The sequence below is a fragment of the Vulpes lagopus genome, chromosome 18 (genome assembly GCF_018345385.1).
Source record: "Vulpes lagopus strain Blue_001 chromosome 18, ASM1834538v1, whole genome shotgun sequence".
NCBI classification, from domain to species: domain Eukaryota; kingdom Metazoa; phylum Chordata; class Mammalia; order Carnivora; family Canidae; genus Vulpes; species Vulpes lagopus.
The window spans coordinates 11,337,509-11,349,916 of NC_054841.1; the positions used below are offsets into that span (position 1 = coordinate 11,337,509).

General features: G+C 42.9%; 1 protein-coding gene across 3 annotated transcripts in view; it reads right to left on the reverse strand.

Moving 5' to 3' along the window:
• Window positions 1-12,408, reverse strand: part of SLC9A8 (solute carrier family 9 member A8) — a 79,756-nt gene that overhangs the window by 59,400 nt on the left and 7,948 nt on the right. The window contains exons 1-4 of one of the 3 annotated variants that reach the window (XM_041732633.1): window positions 11,521-12,297; window positions 11,011-11,058; window positions 9,437-9,615; window positions 2,559-2,639 (exon numbers count right to left, since the gene is read on the reverse strand). In XM_041732633.1, coding sequence (XP_041588567.1) covers window positions 2,559-2,639; window positions 9,437-9,615; window positions 11,011-11,058; window positions 11,521-11,546 — 334 coding nt within the window. In that variant the 5' untranslated portion in view covers window positions 11,547-12,297. Of the gene's footprint in view, window positions 1-2,558; window positions 2,640-9,436; window positions 9,616-11,010; window positions 11,059-11,520; window positions 12,300-12,408 lie in introns of those variants that run through there. The other 2 variants (XM_041732635.1, XM_041732634.1) reach the window with 2 other exon arrangements.

Genomic DNA, 12,408 nt, shown 5'->3' on the forward strand with positions numbered 1-12,408 from the left:
ACATGCTACGTTATTTCTGCTCTATCAGTGAAGAAAGAAACCCTGTGGATACAGAGCCTTGGCCAATCCCCAACACCATTCCATCCTGTCCAGGCTAGGGAGGCTATGAGGTCAGAGTTCATCCTACAACTTCTGGTGGAAAGAGGGAGAAGAGGAGGCTACTTTTCCCACTGTGATTGCTATGGTAAGGAGAGCAGGCCTGAAGCTAGGGTTCAGGAGAGAGCCTGCCTGAGAGTGAAGCCAAAACAAAGGGAAGGAAGCACTGTTGAAAAATGAAGAAAAACAGTCCAAGAGACTTGATCCAGCTAAGTCTGAAGCTAGTGCTACCTGTAGGTTTTCGGTTCCATGGGCCACTGCGTATGCAACTCCACCCCCACCAATTTGTTCTCTTTGAATCAATTTCAATTAATATTGTCCCTTAAATAGGAAGAGTCCTGTATCAGTTAAGATGCTTTTAGCTGAAAGTAAAAGGACACCCACATAAAAATGGCTTAAGCCACAGATGTTTGTTATTTCATTTAACAGGCAGCTCTAGAACTATCAATTCAACAAAACAACACTGCAGTCAAGAATCCAGGTTTCCCATCTGTCCCCTTGGTAATCCTTAGGATTCTGGATTTTGTCTCTGAGCCACAGTGATTACAAGACATCTAACAGTGTTCCAGGCATTATATCTTCACATGACAGCATCAGAGGTATGGGAAATTTTCTTAGCGGAGAGGATAAAGTACACTCTACCTCAGCACTTCACTGTGGTCTCACAGGCCAGAACAGGGTTTCCCACTGCCTCGCTGCCTTCACCCTGTACAACCAATCAATGGTAAAGTGGAATGGAATTATCATGATGGCATAAAGACCAGTCTTGACCTGGATGGGCCTATCTTTCTTCAGTGCACTGTGGCAAGATACCTGATCAAAATTAGAGTTCTATTTTCAAGGAAGAAGGGGGACATGGCTCTTGGGTAGGCAACCAACAATGTCTGCTGTAACTCCTAACACAAGCATTGGTGTTCGCTGACCTGCACTTACCCAAACATTCAAAGAGTGAAGAACATGAAATTCCAAACCAAATTATAAGAACCATCGTTTCCATGTGCATAATACCTAAATGCATACCAACTATAGTTCTTACTCTGAGAAACTATGAAAACTGACCACAAAACTGTACACTCCTTGGAGTCATGTTTTAAGTCTTTACTGAATGTCCCTGAATAGGTTATTAGTTGTATAGGTTATATTCAATGTTCCTGATAGCAGGAAAGGGATGTTAATAAATGATCATCCCATTCTTAGAGCTCGAAAACTATCTTGTTAGTGAAGGTTGTTCGAATCTGCCAGGATGTGCAGCTCAAGAGCCTGCTAAATAGAGAACAGGAATTCGAGTAAAATTGTTTTTCAATTATTTACTGAAGATCAGTACTACCCAGTGGTGTCTCTTCCTTAAGATACGGCATCACTAGGGAGTTATGAGGCTTATGTGAGGGGGCAATGCAAAAGATCATGGGCAAGAACCTGGCACTTAGTAGAAACATGAGGCCCAGGGGAAACACAGGAGGAGCTGAACCAGGGTAGTAGGAATGCAGATGGTGACAAAAGAAGGTGAATCAAAGTCTGAATGTTCCATCTCCAAAGCTAACCTAAACCATCGCTGTACTGTAAAATTATTACTAAATATGCTAAATAAGACTCACAAGGCAAAGAAAATTAAGTAGAGCATCAGTGGAGATAAGGAAAAATTAAATATCATTAGTAGGCAAGTGGAAACTAGTAAGAGTAACTACAATATCACAAACTGAAGAATGTCTTAGCTGACCTTAGTGAAAACTTATATACTATGCCTTAAGTACCCCCACCCACATTTTCATCTTGATTTTAATACTTACTGAAAAGTAAGGTCCCTGCACTTTCATTAACCATTTCAATTAACTTTGATGTAAGCTTGTATCTATTATGATACCGATTTAGTATCAGTAGATACTAAATTAGCCTCTAGAGGCTAATTATCCTTTTTCTTTTAATATTTATTATTGAAGGACAGTTGACATACAGAGGTTAATTATCTTAACAATTAATTGCTGCAGGAAACAAGAGAGAAATGTGAGGTAGAACGGAATGCTCCAGAAAACTTTAGATCTGACTGACATGGAAGTGAGCCACTTCTCCTTCCTAAACCATAAAGTGAGAGTCCCTTCAGATTGTAAAATTCAATGACCCTATGAATTAAGCATCAATTGCTTGCCTTAGTTGAGTTGCAGGTCTGCACAGCCTAGTAACACAGTCAATGTGCCCCAAAGGTAGTTCTAGAAGCAGAAAGGCCTTTCAGTAATATGGGGGGGGGGGGGGGTGTTCTATGTGACTTTTAGGAGGTCATCACCCCTCTCTGAGCTATAGTGTCCTCATCTGTAAAATGGGATCATAATACCCTCATGACAGATGGCAGTGAGGATTTAAATGAAATCAGGAATATATCATATCTCATGTGGTTCCTGGCACTAGGGAGGCACTCAAAAAATGGTATTGTTACTGCTTTTCTTATAGGATCACTGATAAGCACTTACCTAAAGAAACAACAGCAACGCTCTCTGGCAAGAAATGTAATCTGTATCGGATCAGTAAATGCACCAATATGATGCAGATAGCTGCGGGGAAAAAATAAGACATTGTTAAAACACAATTTTAAGTTCAAAGCCATGGTTACTTCTGGGGGGTGCTGCCAGGAAAATGTACAAGGGACAGTGACACAAACTGCAGTTGTATTTTCAATCTCTTATTTCTTAACCTGGAAACAGATTCACAGTGTTTATAGCATTGTCTCCATATTTCTTCATATGCCTGGACTACTTTGTTTTCCAGTGGTCACTGAAAGAGCAACAGATATCTTCAGTTTTTCTAGCCTGTTAAGCCTTCTACAATCATTTCTTCAGATCTCTCTGATTCTAAGAAATGGTCTTCAACTTTTTTGAAGTAATCAACTAGAAAACTTGAATGGTGAGAAGGAAATCAATGAAATCAATCACTTTTATGTAAAAATAACTGCAACATAACATGTTGACACAAAGTATTTTGCTACCATGTGGTTGGTTCTCTTTGAATACAAAAGGAAGTGAGAATGTTGTATAAAGAGGACAAAGTAAGTACTTTGAGCTGATGATGAGAACAGCGAGAGCAAAAGATGGGGTGCCTGCTTCTTGGCTGGGGAACCAGGGCTCCCACTGGTTGAGGGCTCCACATGAGCCAGGCGCTACACTGAGCACTTCCCAAACACTGTCTCATTTGGCCTCCAACACCCCTCTTAACTATTATTATCATAATCCTTTGATTATAGATGTAAAAACAGAGGCTTCAAGAGGTCATGTCATTCATAGGTACTGCAGGATTGAGCCCAATGCCAACCCTGTAGTATTAACCAGAGGCACCCACCACCTCCCACTCAATTGCCTTTGTTCTTCAGTCACCAAAATAAGAATAATGTCTGACTTTTCTAACAGAGGTGTTGTCATGAAAGAAAAGAAAGGAAACAAAAGGATGTGAAACTGTTTGAAAGAAGGGAGCCTGGGTGGCTCGGTCAGTTAACCATATGCCTTTGGCTTGGGTCATGATCTTGGGGTCCTAGGACTGAGCCCTGCATTGGGCTCCCTGTTCAATGGGGAGTCTGCTTCTCCCTCTCCCTTTGCCCCTCCCCGCCAACTCATGTTCTCTCTCACTAACTGCTCTGTCTCAAATAAATAAATAAAAAATCTTAAAACAAAACAAAACCCTGTTTGAAAGAAGTATTTCTGGACACCCCCCCACCCAAAGCATACTTTCACATAAATAATTCCTAAATGTAATTTCATGGTCCAAATCCAAGTGTGCATGTCCCCTTCTTTTATTATGCACCTAGGTGGTATACCATCTCATTAATCACAGTATTATCTTAACAGCACTAAAAATAATTGTTGCTTTTTTTATAAAAGGAAACGTTTAAACAATCTGCAGGACGGTTAAGTGGCCACCCTCAGAGCCTGCACTGACAAACTAGATATCTTTAGGCCCACCAAAAACCACCAGGTGGCTAGAAAAAGGGAACAGTTGTACATAGAGAAATTTTGTCCTCCTTTCATTCTGTGCTTTAAGCTATCAATCTGTGGTGTTATTTTATTATAAATATTTAACTTAGTTAGAAAAATCCTACATTAAATAGTAAGAGCAAGAAAAAAATGTTCTAAGGCATAAGCACAACATGTGACCAGTGAGCAGGCCTATTGTCTAAAAAGGCAGGCACATAAGTAGACCGAATATAGATCTAGGGAGTTCATTCAGTTTCTGTTCTTTTTTTGCACCATGCTAGATGAAAAAATTAATTTAAAAAGCTTATTGTGGGCAGCCCTGGTGGCTTAGCGGTTTAGCGCCGCCTTCAGCCCGGGACATGATCCTAGAGACCCGGAATCAAGTCCCACGTCGGGCTCCCTGCATGGAGCCTGCTTCTCCCTCTGCTGTATCTCTGTCTCTCATGAATAAATAAAATCTTTTTTTTTTTTAAGTTTTCTTTTTTTAAATTTTATTTATTTATGATAGTCACACGCAGAGAGAGAGAGAGAGAGAGAGAGAGGCAGAGACACAGGCTGAGGGAGAAGCAGGCTCCATGCACCGGGAGCCCGACGTGGGATTCGATCCCGGGTCTACAGGATCGCGCCCTGGGCCAAAGGCAGGCGCCAAACCGCTGCGCCACACAGGGATTCCGAATAAATAAAATCTTAAAAAAATAAAATAACGCTTATTGTAATAAATCAAACATCAGTTTGTACCTTTAAGAGCAAAGGGGAAGGGTGCCTTGGTGGCTTAGTAGGACCCTCAACTCTCAGGGTCATGAGATCAAGCCCTGCATCTCTCTCCCTCTCCTTCTGCACTTCTCCTCTGTCTCTCTCTAAAAAAAAAAAAACAAAAAAGCAAAGGGGAAAACCTATCTCTAACAGAGATAACTAAATATGAGGTTCATGAATGCCAGGTAATGGTCCTCAGCCACTTAAAAGAATGAAGTCTGAAAAGACCCACGGAATGGATGAGAATATTTGTAAATCATTTATCTGATAAGGGTCTAGTAACCAGAATACATAAAAACCTCTTACAACTCAACAACAAAAAGACAAACAATACAATTTAAGAAATGGGCCAAGAACCAGAATAGACATCTCTTTGAAGATACAAATGGCCAATAAGCACATGAAAAGATGCTCAATGTCACTGGTCATTAGAAAAATGCAAATCAAGACCATGAGCTAAAACTTTACACCAATTAAGATGGCCATCATTAAAAAACAAAACAAAACACAATAAAAAATAACAAGGGTTAGCGGCAGCCTGGGTGGCTCAGTAGTTTAGTGCTGCCTTCGGCCCAGGGTGTGATCCTGGAGACCCAGGATGGAGTCCCACGTCAGGCTCACTGTATGGAGCCTGCCTCTCCCTCTGCTGTGCCTCTGCCTCTCTCTCTCTCTCTCTCTCTCTCTGTGTGTGTGTCTGTCTCCCATGATTAAATAAAAAAATCTAAAAAAAAATTTTTTTTAAGTAAAAAATAACAAGGATTGGCAAGGAGTGGAGATCCTGGAACACTAGGCCACTGCTTATGGAAATATAACATGGTATAGAGAGTTTGGAAATTCCTGAGAAAGCTATACATAGAATAACCATTTAACCCAGCAGCTCCGCTCCTGAGTATGTATCCAAGAGAAATAAATATATGTCTACACAAAAACCTGTACACAAATGTTGACAGCAGCACCATTCACAACAGCCAAAATGTAGAAATAACCTAAACATCCATCAATTGATGAATGGATAAACATAATGTGGTATATCTACACAAGAGATTATTATTCACCCATAACAATGAATGCACTTCTAACACATGCTATCAGCCTTGAAGATACAATGCTAACTGAAGAAAACAGATATAAAAGGCCACATATTGTATGATTCTATTTGCCTGAAATATTCTGAGTAGGCAAATTCCTAGGGATAGAAAGCAAAATAGCGTTTACTAGAAACTGGGGGTGGGGAAAATGGGGAGTGACTGCTTTTAATGGGTACTGGGTTTCCCTTTAGGGTGACGAGAACATTCTGGAACTAGATAGTGGTGGTGGTTGCACAACATTGTAAGTGTACTAAATGCCACTGAATCGTACACTGTAAAATGGTTAAAATGGTATATATTTTATGTTTAACACATATACATTCTTTAAAAGAAAAAAAATCAAGTAATACAAAAAACAGTAGTAACATAAAAAGACCTCCAAGACATTCTGCAAGATGAAAAAGCAAGTTATAGGATCTTACTTATATTAAAACAAACAAAATCCAAGCTATCTAAGCTCTATGTACCTGTATATGTGAATGTGCTTATGAACGTATATTTGCATATACACATAAAAGTACACGTTTTCAAGGATATTTGAGAAAAAAACGAGAAAGGACAAAAGCTTCCATGCGGTATGGAGGACAGGGATACCACAAGTTAATATGCTTCTAAATGTTCATGCCCAAAGTAATAATTATGGAAACTATATTAAAACATAGGTATATCAATTTTAATAACTCCATTAAACTTAATGGCCCATAAAATGTATCATACAATGCTAATTGTTAACTCAATAAAAATGACTCACCATTGTTTCTTCAGACTCAAAGATCAGCAAGGGTTAAGTGTAAGTCAACTGATTTCAAGCTTCTAAAGTCAAAAGTAACTAGAGTAACCAGTTTTATCATCCTTCCTCAAAAAAAGGGGAGCACACACTGTAATCCTCTGACAAGCTTATAAGACATAAATTACACTTTCATTTGACTTGACTAAAATAGTAAAAAGGGGCATCCCAGTGCTCAGTAGGTTAAGTGTCTGCCTTTAGCTCAGGTCTTGATCTCATGGGTCTTGGGCTGTAGTTCCGCTGAGCAGAGAGCCTGCTTCTCCCTCCCCTTCTGCCTACTGCTCCCCGTTCGTGCTCTGTCTCTGTCAAATAAATAATATATATATATATATATAAAAGAAAATAGTATTTTCCTAAAAGATGTGCAGTGGGGAGTCTGCTTCTCCCTCTCCCTCTGCCCCTCTCGCCACTTGTGCTTATGCACTCTCCTTCTCTCAAGTAAATAAATAATCTCTAAAAAATAATAAACAAAAGTGGTTAAATGTGTTCCAGGTTGGGAGTTCCTGAAGTTTAGAATAAACTATGACTAGTAGTTTCCTCAATTCACTGCAGTTCATGTATTTAGTGAGTTAGCAAGATATCCATTAGCTGTAAATTTTTTTATACTTTATCAGACATATATTGTCTGGATATCTAACATATGAGATATATAATATTCTGTTGATAACACACAGGAAAAAAGCAAAAATGCCTTCAAATTTATTGAAAAAGAAAGCATTCCATTCTGCTAACACATACTGACACATAAAAAGTGGAGATACCAATTCAGACTGCCAACAGTCTGACGAAGTGAAAACAAAACCCATCTGATGCTAGTGTGACTCTAGAGTCTAGGTTTATGATCTGTTTGAAATGACAATCCAAGTAAAATACACAGCACTCATAAATACAATTCAGACCTTTCCAGCCCCAAAGATGTGTTACCACTGCACAGGGTTTTGCCAGGATTAAAAAGTACTAACAACCTGTTTCGTGGTTTCTGTCAGAAACTAACCTTCATTGCTCCACACCCTGAAAATCACCTTCAAAGTCTGACTTACCACTTATTATCTTCCCGTGAAAACAAAGTCACTACAAAACAAAAGTTTGCATCCAGGCCCGCCTTGTATGCTATCCTACCATATCAAACTGACAACAATGTACAGAGGCTATTAATACTCGTCCTTCAGGATTAAGGATTCAGATACTAAAGACTTCTTGATCAAGAAAAGAACTGCTAAAAAAAAAAAACAAAAAAAGAAAACAAAACTGCTTTTCTTTATATTCAACTACTATCACAGAGGAAAAAGGAAAAAAAGAAAAGAGTCCTTGATTGTCGAAGGAATCCCCTAGATGCAGAATTCAACTACCTTCACCAGGTACACAATTACTTGAGCATATCAGGTCCGTATGGGAGACTTCATGCTTGTGGTTTGTGTACTTTTTCAGTATTCCACTTAAAAGTCGTGTGTGTGTGTCTTTTTTTTTTAAAGTAGGCTCCTCACCCAGCGTGGGCTTGAAACTCACAACCATGAGCACAAGACCTGAGACCAAGAGTTGGATGATCAATCAATTGAGCCATGTAAGTGCCCCCAATTTAAAGGTTTTTTAGAATCTGTGAGAGATAAGGCTGAGTCCTGGGACTTTAAATCAAGTGATTGGTTTATTAAAATTATTTGACCATTAGCAGAATCCAAATATAAATATGAAATAAGTTCTAGTTTTCTTCAAAAAAGTCCTCAATGACATCAGTGAAATGCTCTGCACCTTTTAATCCAGTTGTACCTCCTAGTCCTCTGAAGAGACCTAATCTAATTCAAAATATGGCTCAGTATCATTAAAGAAAAACAAAATGTAAATATGCCAACTTCACTCTTCCAGGAAGAGTTTGGATTTGGGCCAAGTTTCAAGCTATTTCTTCCTTAGCTAGTCCAAAGTGGTTGTCCAGTTTCAACTGGATTTTCTTGTCTAAGACAGCTGTCTATAGTCTCGAGGAGGCATCTAATGTATTGCCTTTTACCAAAACTTCTCAACTGATGTCTGGCAACCCAAATATTAATCTCTAGTCTCCCCAGAAACGAGGCATATCAATTGCTTAATCTCTCTGGGCCTAAATTTTCTCACCCATTACTGGAGGAGGATGAACAGAACGAGACTTTTAAGTTTGAGAGTGAAATCTGTTCAAAGAAAAATATTACATAAGTAAACAACAGCATAGGTGGTATACAGATATGGGAAAAAAATCATACCATGGTTGATGGGAGATAAAGGGTAAGGAAGGGGGTGTTGGATTTTTTACTCAGCAACAAAACCTTTAATTAAGCAAAATTTACATGGAAGCCTAATAGATAGGAGACCAAATGCTACTCTGGTCAGAAAGTCAGATGCTCTCCCATTTGACTTATCCCACCTCCTGCTACTACTACCACGACCTACACACACACACACACACACACACACGCACACACACTCATGAGCAGGGTTTGAAATCCACTAAGCTGGAAGTTCAAGGTTTCCGGGCCAAAAATCCCTTCTTCCAAATGACATCTAAGATACTATATAAAGAGCTCTTCAGAATTGCTAAGCTCAATGATTTAGAAAGAAAAAGAGCACCCTGTTGTGATGTTACGAACTAACTGATCATTGTCCCTCAGTGTCTGATGTCAAACCAAATGGAAGGAAGGCTTGATATTAAGTAAATGGTGGCTTAGACAGGGTTGACCTTCTAGAAAACACACACAGACACTCAAGATGGCAGATGAGGGTGTCTCCACATTCACCTAGGACAAGGAGGCTGAAGAAGATGGTCATGCCGCTTGACTGTTCCTCCTGCTGAGCCTGCTCCCCTGTTTGCACAGGGAGAATGGGCTTGGCAGGGGTCGGGAGCACCAGTTTCGTAGTGACAACCAGGGTGGTGTGGAGGGTGACATTGAAACCTTCGTGAGTTGTGTTAGGAAACCTGTTGGACACAAAAAGCAGCAGGATTAGTTAAAGGGAAAAGGGCCCCAAGTGTCAACACATATACACAAACAGAAGGAGAACCTGGCACAGAGGATGACGGGATTCACAACTCTTACAACCACCAGGCAGGCCTAAGAGAGACACTGATTCAGAGAATTCCTGCCTGCCACAGCAGGAGAGTACCAGGGGCTTCAGGTGCTCTGAACACAGCCACTCAGAGAACAGCAACAAGGGGGAGCCAGGGCCCATGTAGACACAAAACACTGCCTGCTCTTTGGCATTTAATGAGGGATTTAAATGGAGACAAACTGAAGTCTCATCACATTCCAGGATCCAGCGCTATTTACTTGGCGCCGTTATTTCTCCTATTTACATTCTTTTCCTTGAATTATAGCAGCAGGTTGAAGAAGCCACCCAAATTTACCCAATTGTTGATTCTGGTCGGAACACCCCACCCCGCTTTACAGAATCCTTCTCAGATTTCTAAAGGCTCAAATGTAACCTCCTCCATAATACTGCACCCACCCCACCTCTTATGTTCCTCCCAGTGCACACTCCTCACTTTGGGGTGGGACTGTTGTAAACTAGGGCAATATTCATATAATAACCATTGCAACTGTGATCATAACAGCTCATGTTTATTGAGTCAATGCTTCACTCCAGGAACAAGGTCACCTACAACCTCTCATTTAATGGGCCCACCAGGCCTGAGGTGGGCACTATTCCTTTCACTTTTTCACCCATGAATAACTGAAGCTCAGAGGGGTTGCATAACCTGCCCAGTATCTCAATTAACCGGTGGCAGAATCAGGTTTGAGACCAATCATACTGCCACTGTTTTATGCTGCGGATGCCCAGGTTGGTGTCTGCCAATGTGCATGTGCTGAGCAAGTAGGAAATGAAAGGACCAGCCTGCCAGCCGAGACACATCTGCAAAGATGTCAGGTGAGGGAGTCTGAATTCAACCACGGGGGGTTCCTTGTTACTGTTTTTACAAACCAGCTCATAAAGGTAGGGCATCTATAATAGCATGAAACAGGTTGTGCCAGGCGGAGACGGGCTAAAGAGTGGTCCTGGCGGGTAAGTACCTGGAGGACATGGGACCCCTTCCTTGCCCCCATCCCTGTCTCATCTTGTACACCTAGCCCCCCTCACTCTTTCTGTTCCAGCCATCCTGCCTTTCTGCTCCTCAAAGACATGAAGCTCTTTCTTGCTTCTAGCCTTTTGCACTTGCCTGTTCCCTCTCCCAACCCTCCTTCCCATCATCAAAGTTTCGACAGGCATGTCACTTTCTCCTAAGGGGACTTCCCCATCCTAACACTGCCATTTCCTTTTAGAGCTCTGACACCACCTCGCCTGCGTATGGTCTTTTCCCCACTAGAATGGAAACTACCTGAGGGCAGCTCCTGGTCGGCCTCCTTCACTACTATGTGCCCAGGGCCTGGAATAGAGTAAATGGCCAACAGTTAACGAATGAATGAAACTCAGTGGAGGAAACAGATGCGAAAAATGACCGTTACGGTGGAAGAGGAGGCGACTGGCTAAGTAGGGGGAGGGGGGTGGGGGTTGGAGATTTCCTGGAGGAGGCGGCGGAGCTCTCCCTCATCATCAGAAGATCGAAAACCGGGGAAGCGGAATTTGGGTTTCGGTTTCCGCCAGGCTCCTTCGAGGCCTGCCCTGGGCTGTCGAGTCCTTGCACGAGGATCCGACCCCCAGGAGGCTGCGGGGCCGGGCTGGGCCCAGGCCCGTCCCTCCCGCCCTCCTCGCTGGCGCCGGCAGGGTCAGTCCCGGCCAACCGACACAAGCAGCTCCGCCTTTCGGGGCCGGAGGGCGGCCCGAGGCGCTCGCTGTCACCCGCCGGGGCCCAGCCCCGCCGCCTCCGCCGCCCGGGAAAGCCACTCACTCCTCTTCCGCCATCTTCTCCCCCATCCTGCGGAGCCTCCAAGACCACCGAGTTCGGAGCCAGGGGCTAGCTGGGACCGCTTTTGCTTCCGGCTTCCGCTGGAGGCGCGGCTGGCCGGCGAGCGGGGGGCGGGGCCTCGGCCGTGAGCGGGCGGCCCTTCTGGCCCTTCGTCTCTGTGGCCTGAAGGTGGGAGGACCCGGCCAGGGCGGTTTTAGGACGCCTGACCTCCTTGGGACCGCTGACCTCCTGGCCTCGTGAAGTTTCGGCTTCTCTTCATCTCAGGGCGGAGAAACTTTGAGGGAAACTCCTGTGAAGTCATCGTGACTCACCCTGAGAGCAAGCACTCTCCACCCAGTGTCCAGGCCTTGGCTAGAAGGAAGCTTCTAGTCTAGGCTGTGCAGAGGGACCCGGGGGTACACCTTCCTGTCCGAGCCCCAGTCTTCCTCGTTGCAAAGAGGACTAGCCACCTGGCCTTGCAGAATTGTGCTGTACTCTATTTGCAAACATGTACTGAATGCTGACTATATGCCTATCGTTAGTGGGGGCGCCCGGGTGGCTCAGTGGATTAACCTCTGACTTGATTTGCACTCAGCTCAGGATCTCAGGGTGGTGGGATCCAGCCCCGCCTGGGGCTCTGCCTTTAGCTGGAATCTGCTTTTCTCCCTCTGCCCCACCCCCTGCTCAAGCTCTCTTTCCCTAAAAAAAAAAAATTTTAAAAAATAATAATAATAGGTGATGATGATGCTCTAGGCTTGGATCATTCACTAATTCTTTCACTGAGTCAACAAATACTCTTTACACACGTGTATGTGCCTAGCTGTGGTTTGTGGCCCAGGGGATACAGGAGGGAAGGAACATGGCTTGTTGGGGGGGGAGGGGGAGAGGGAC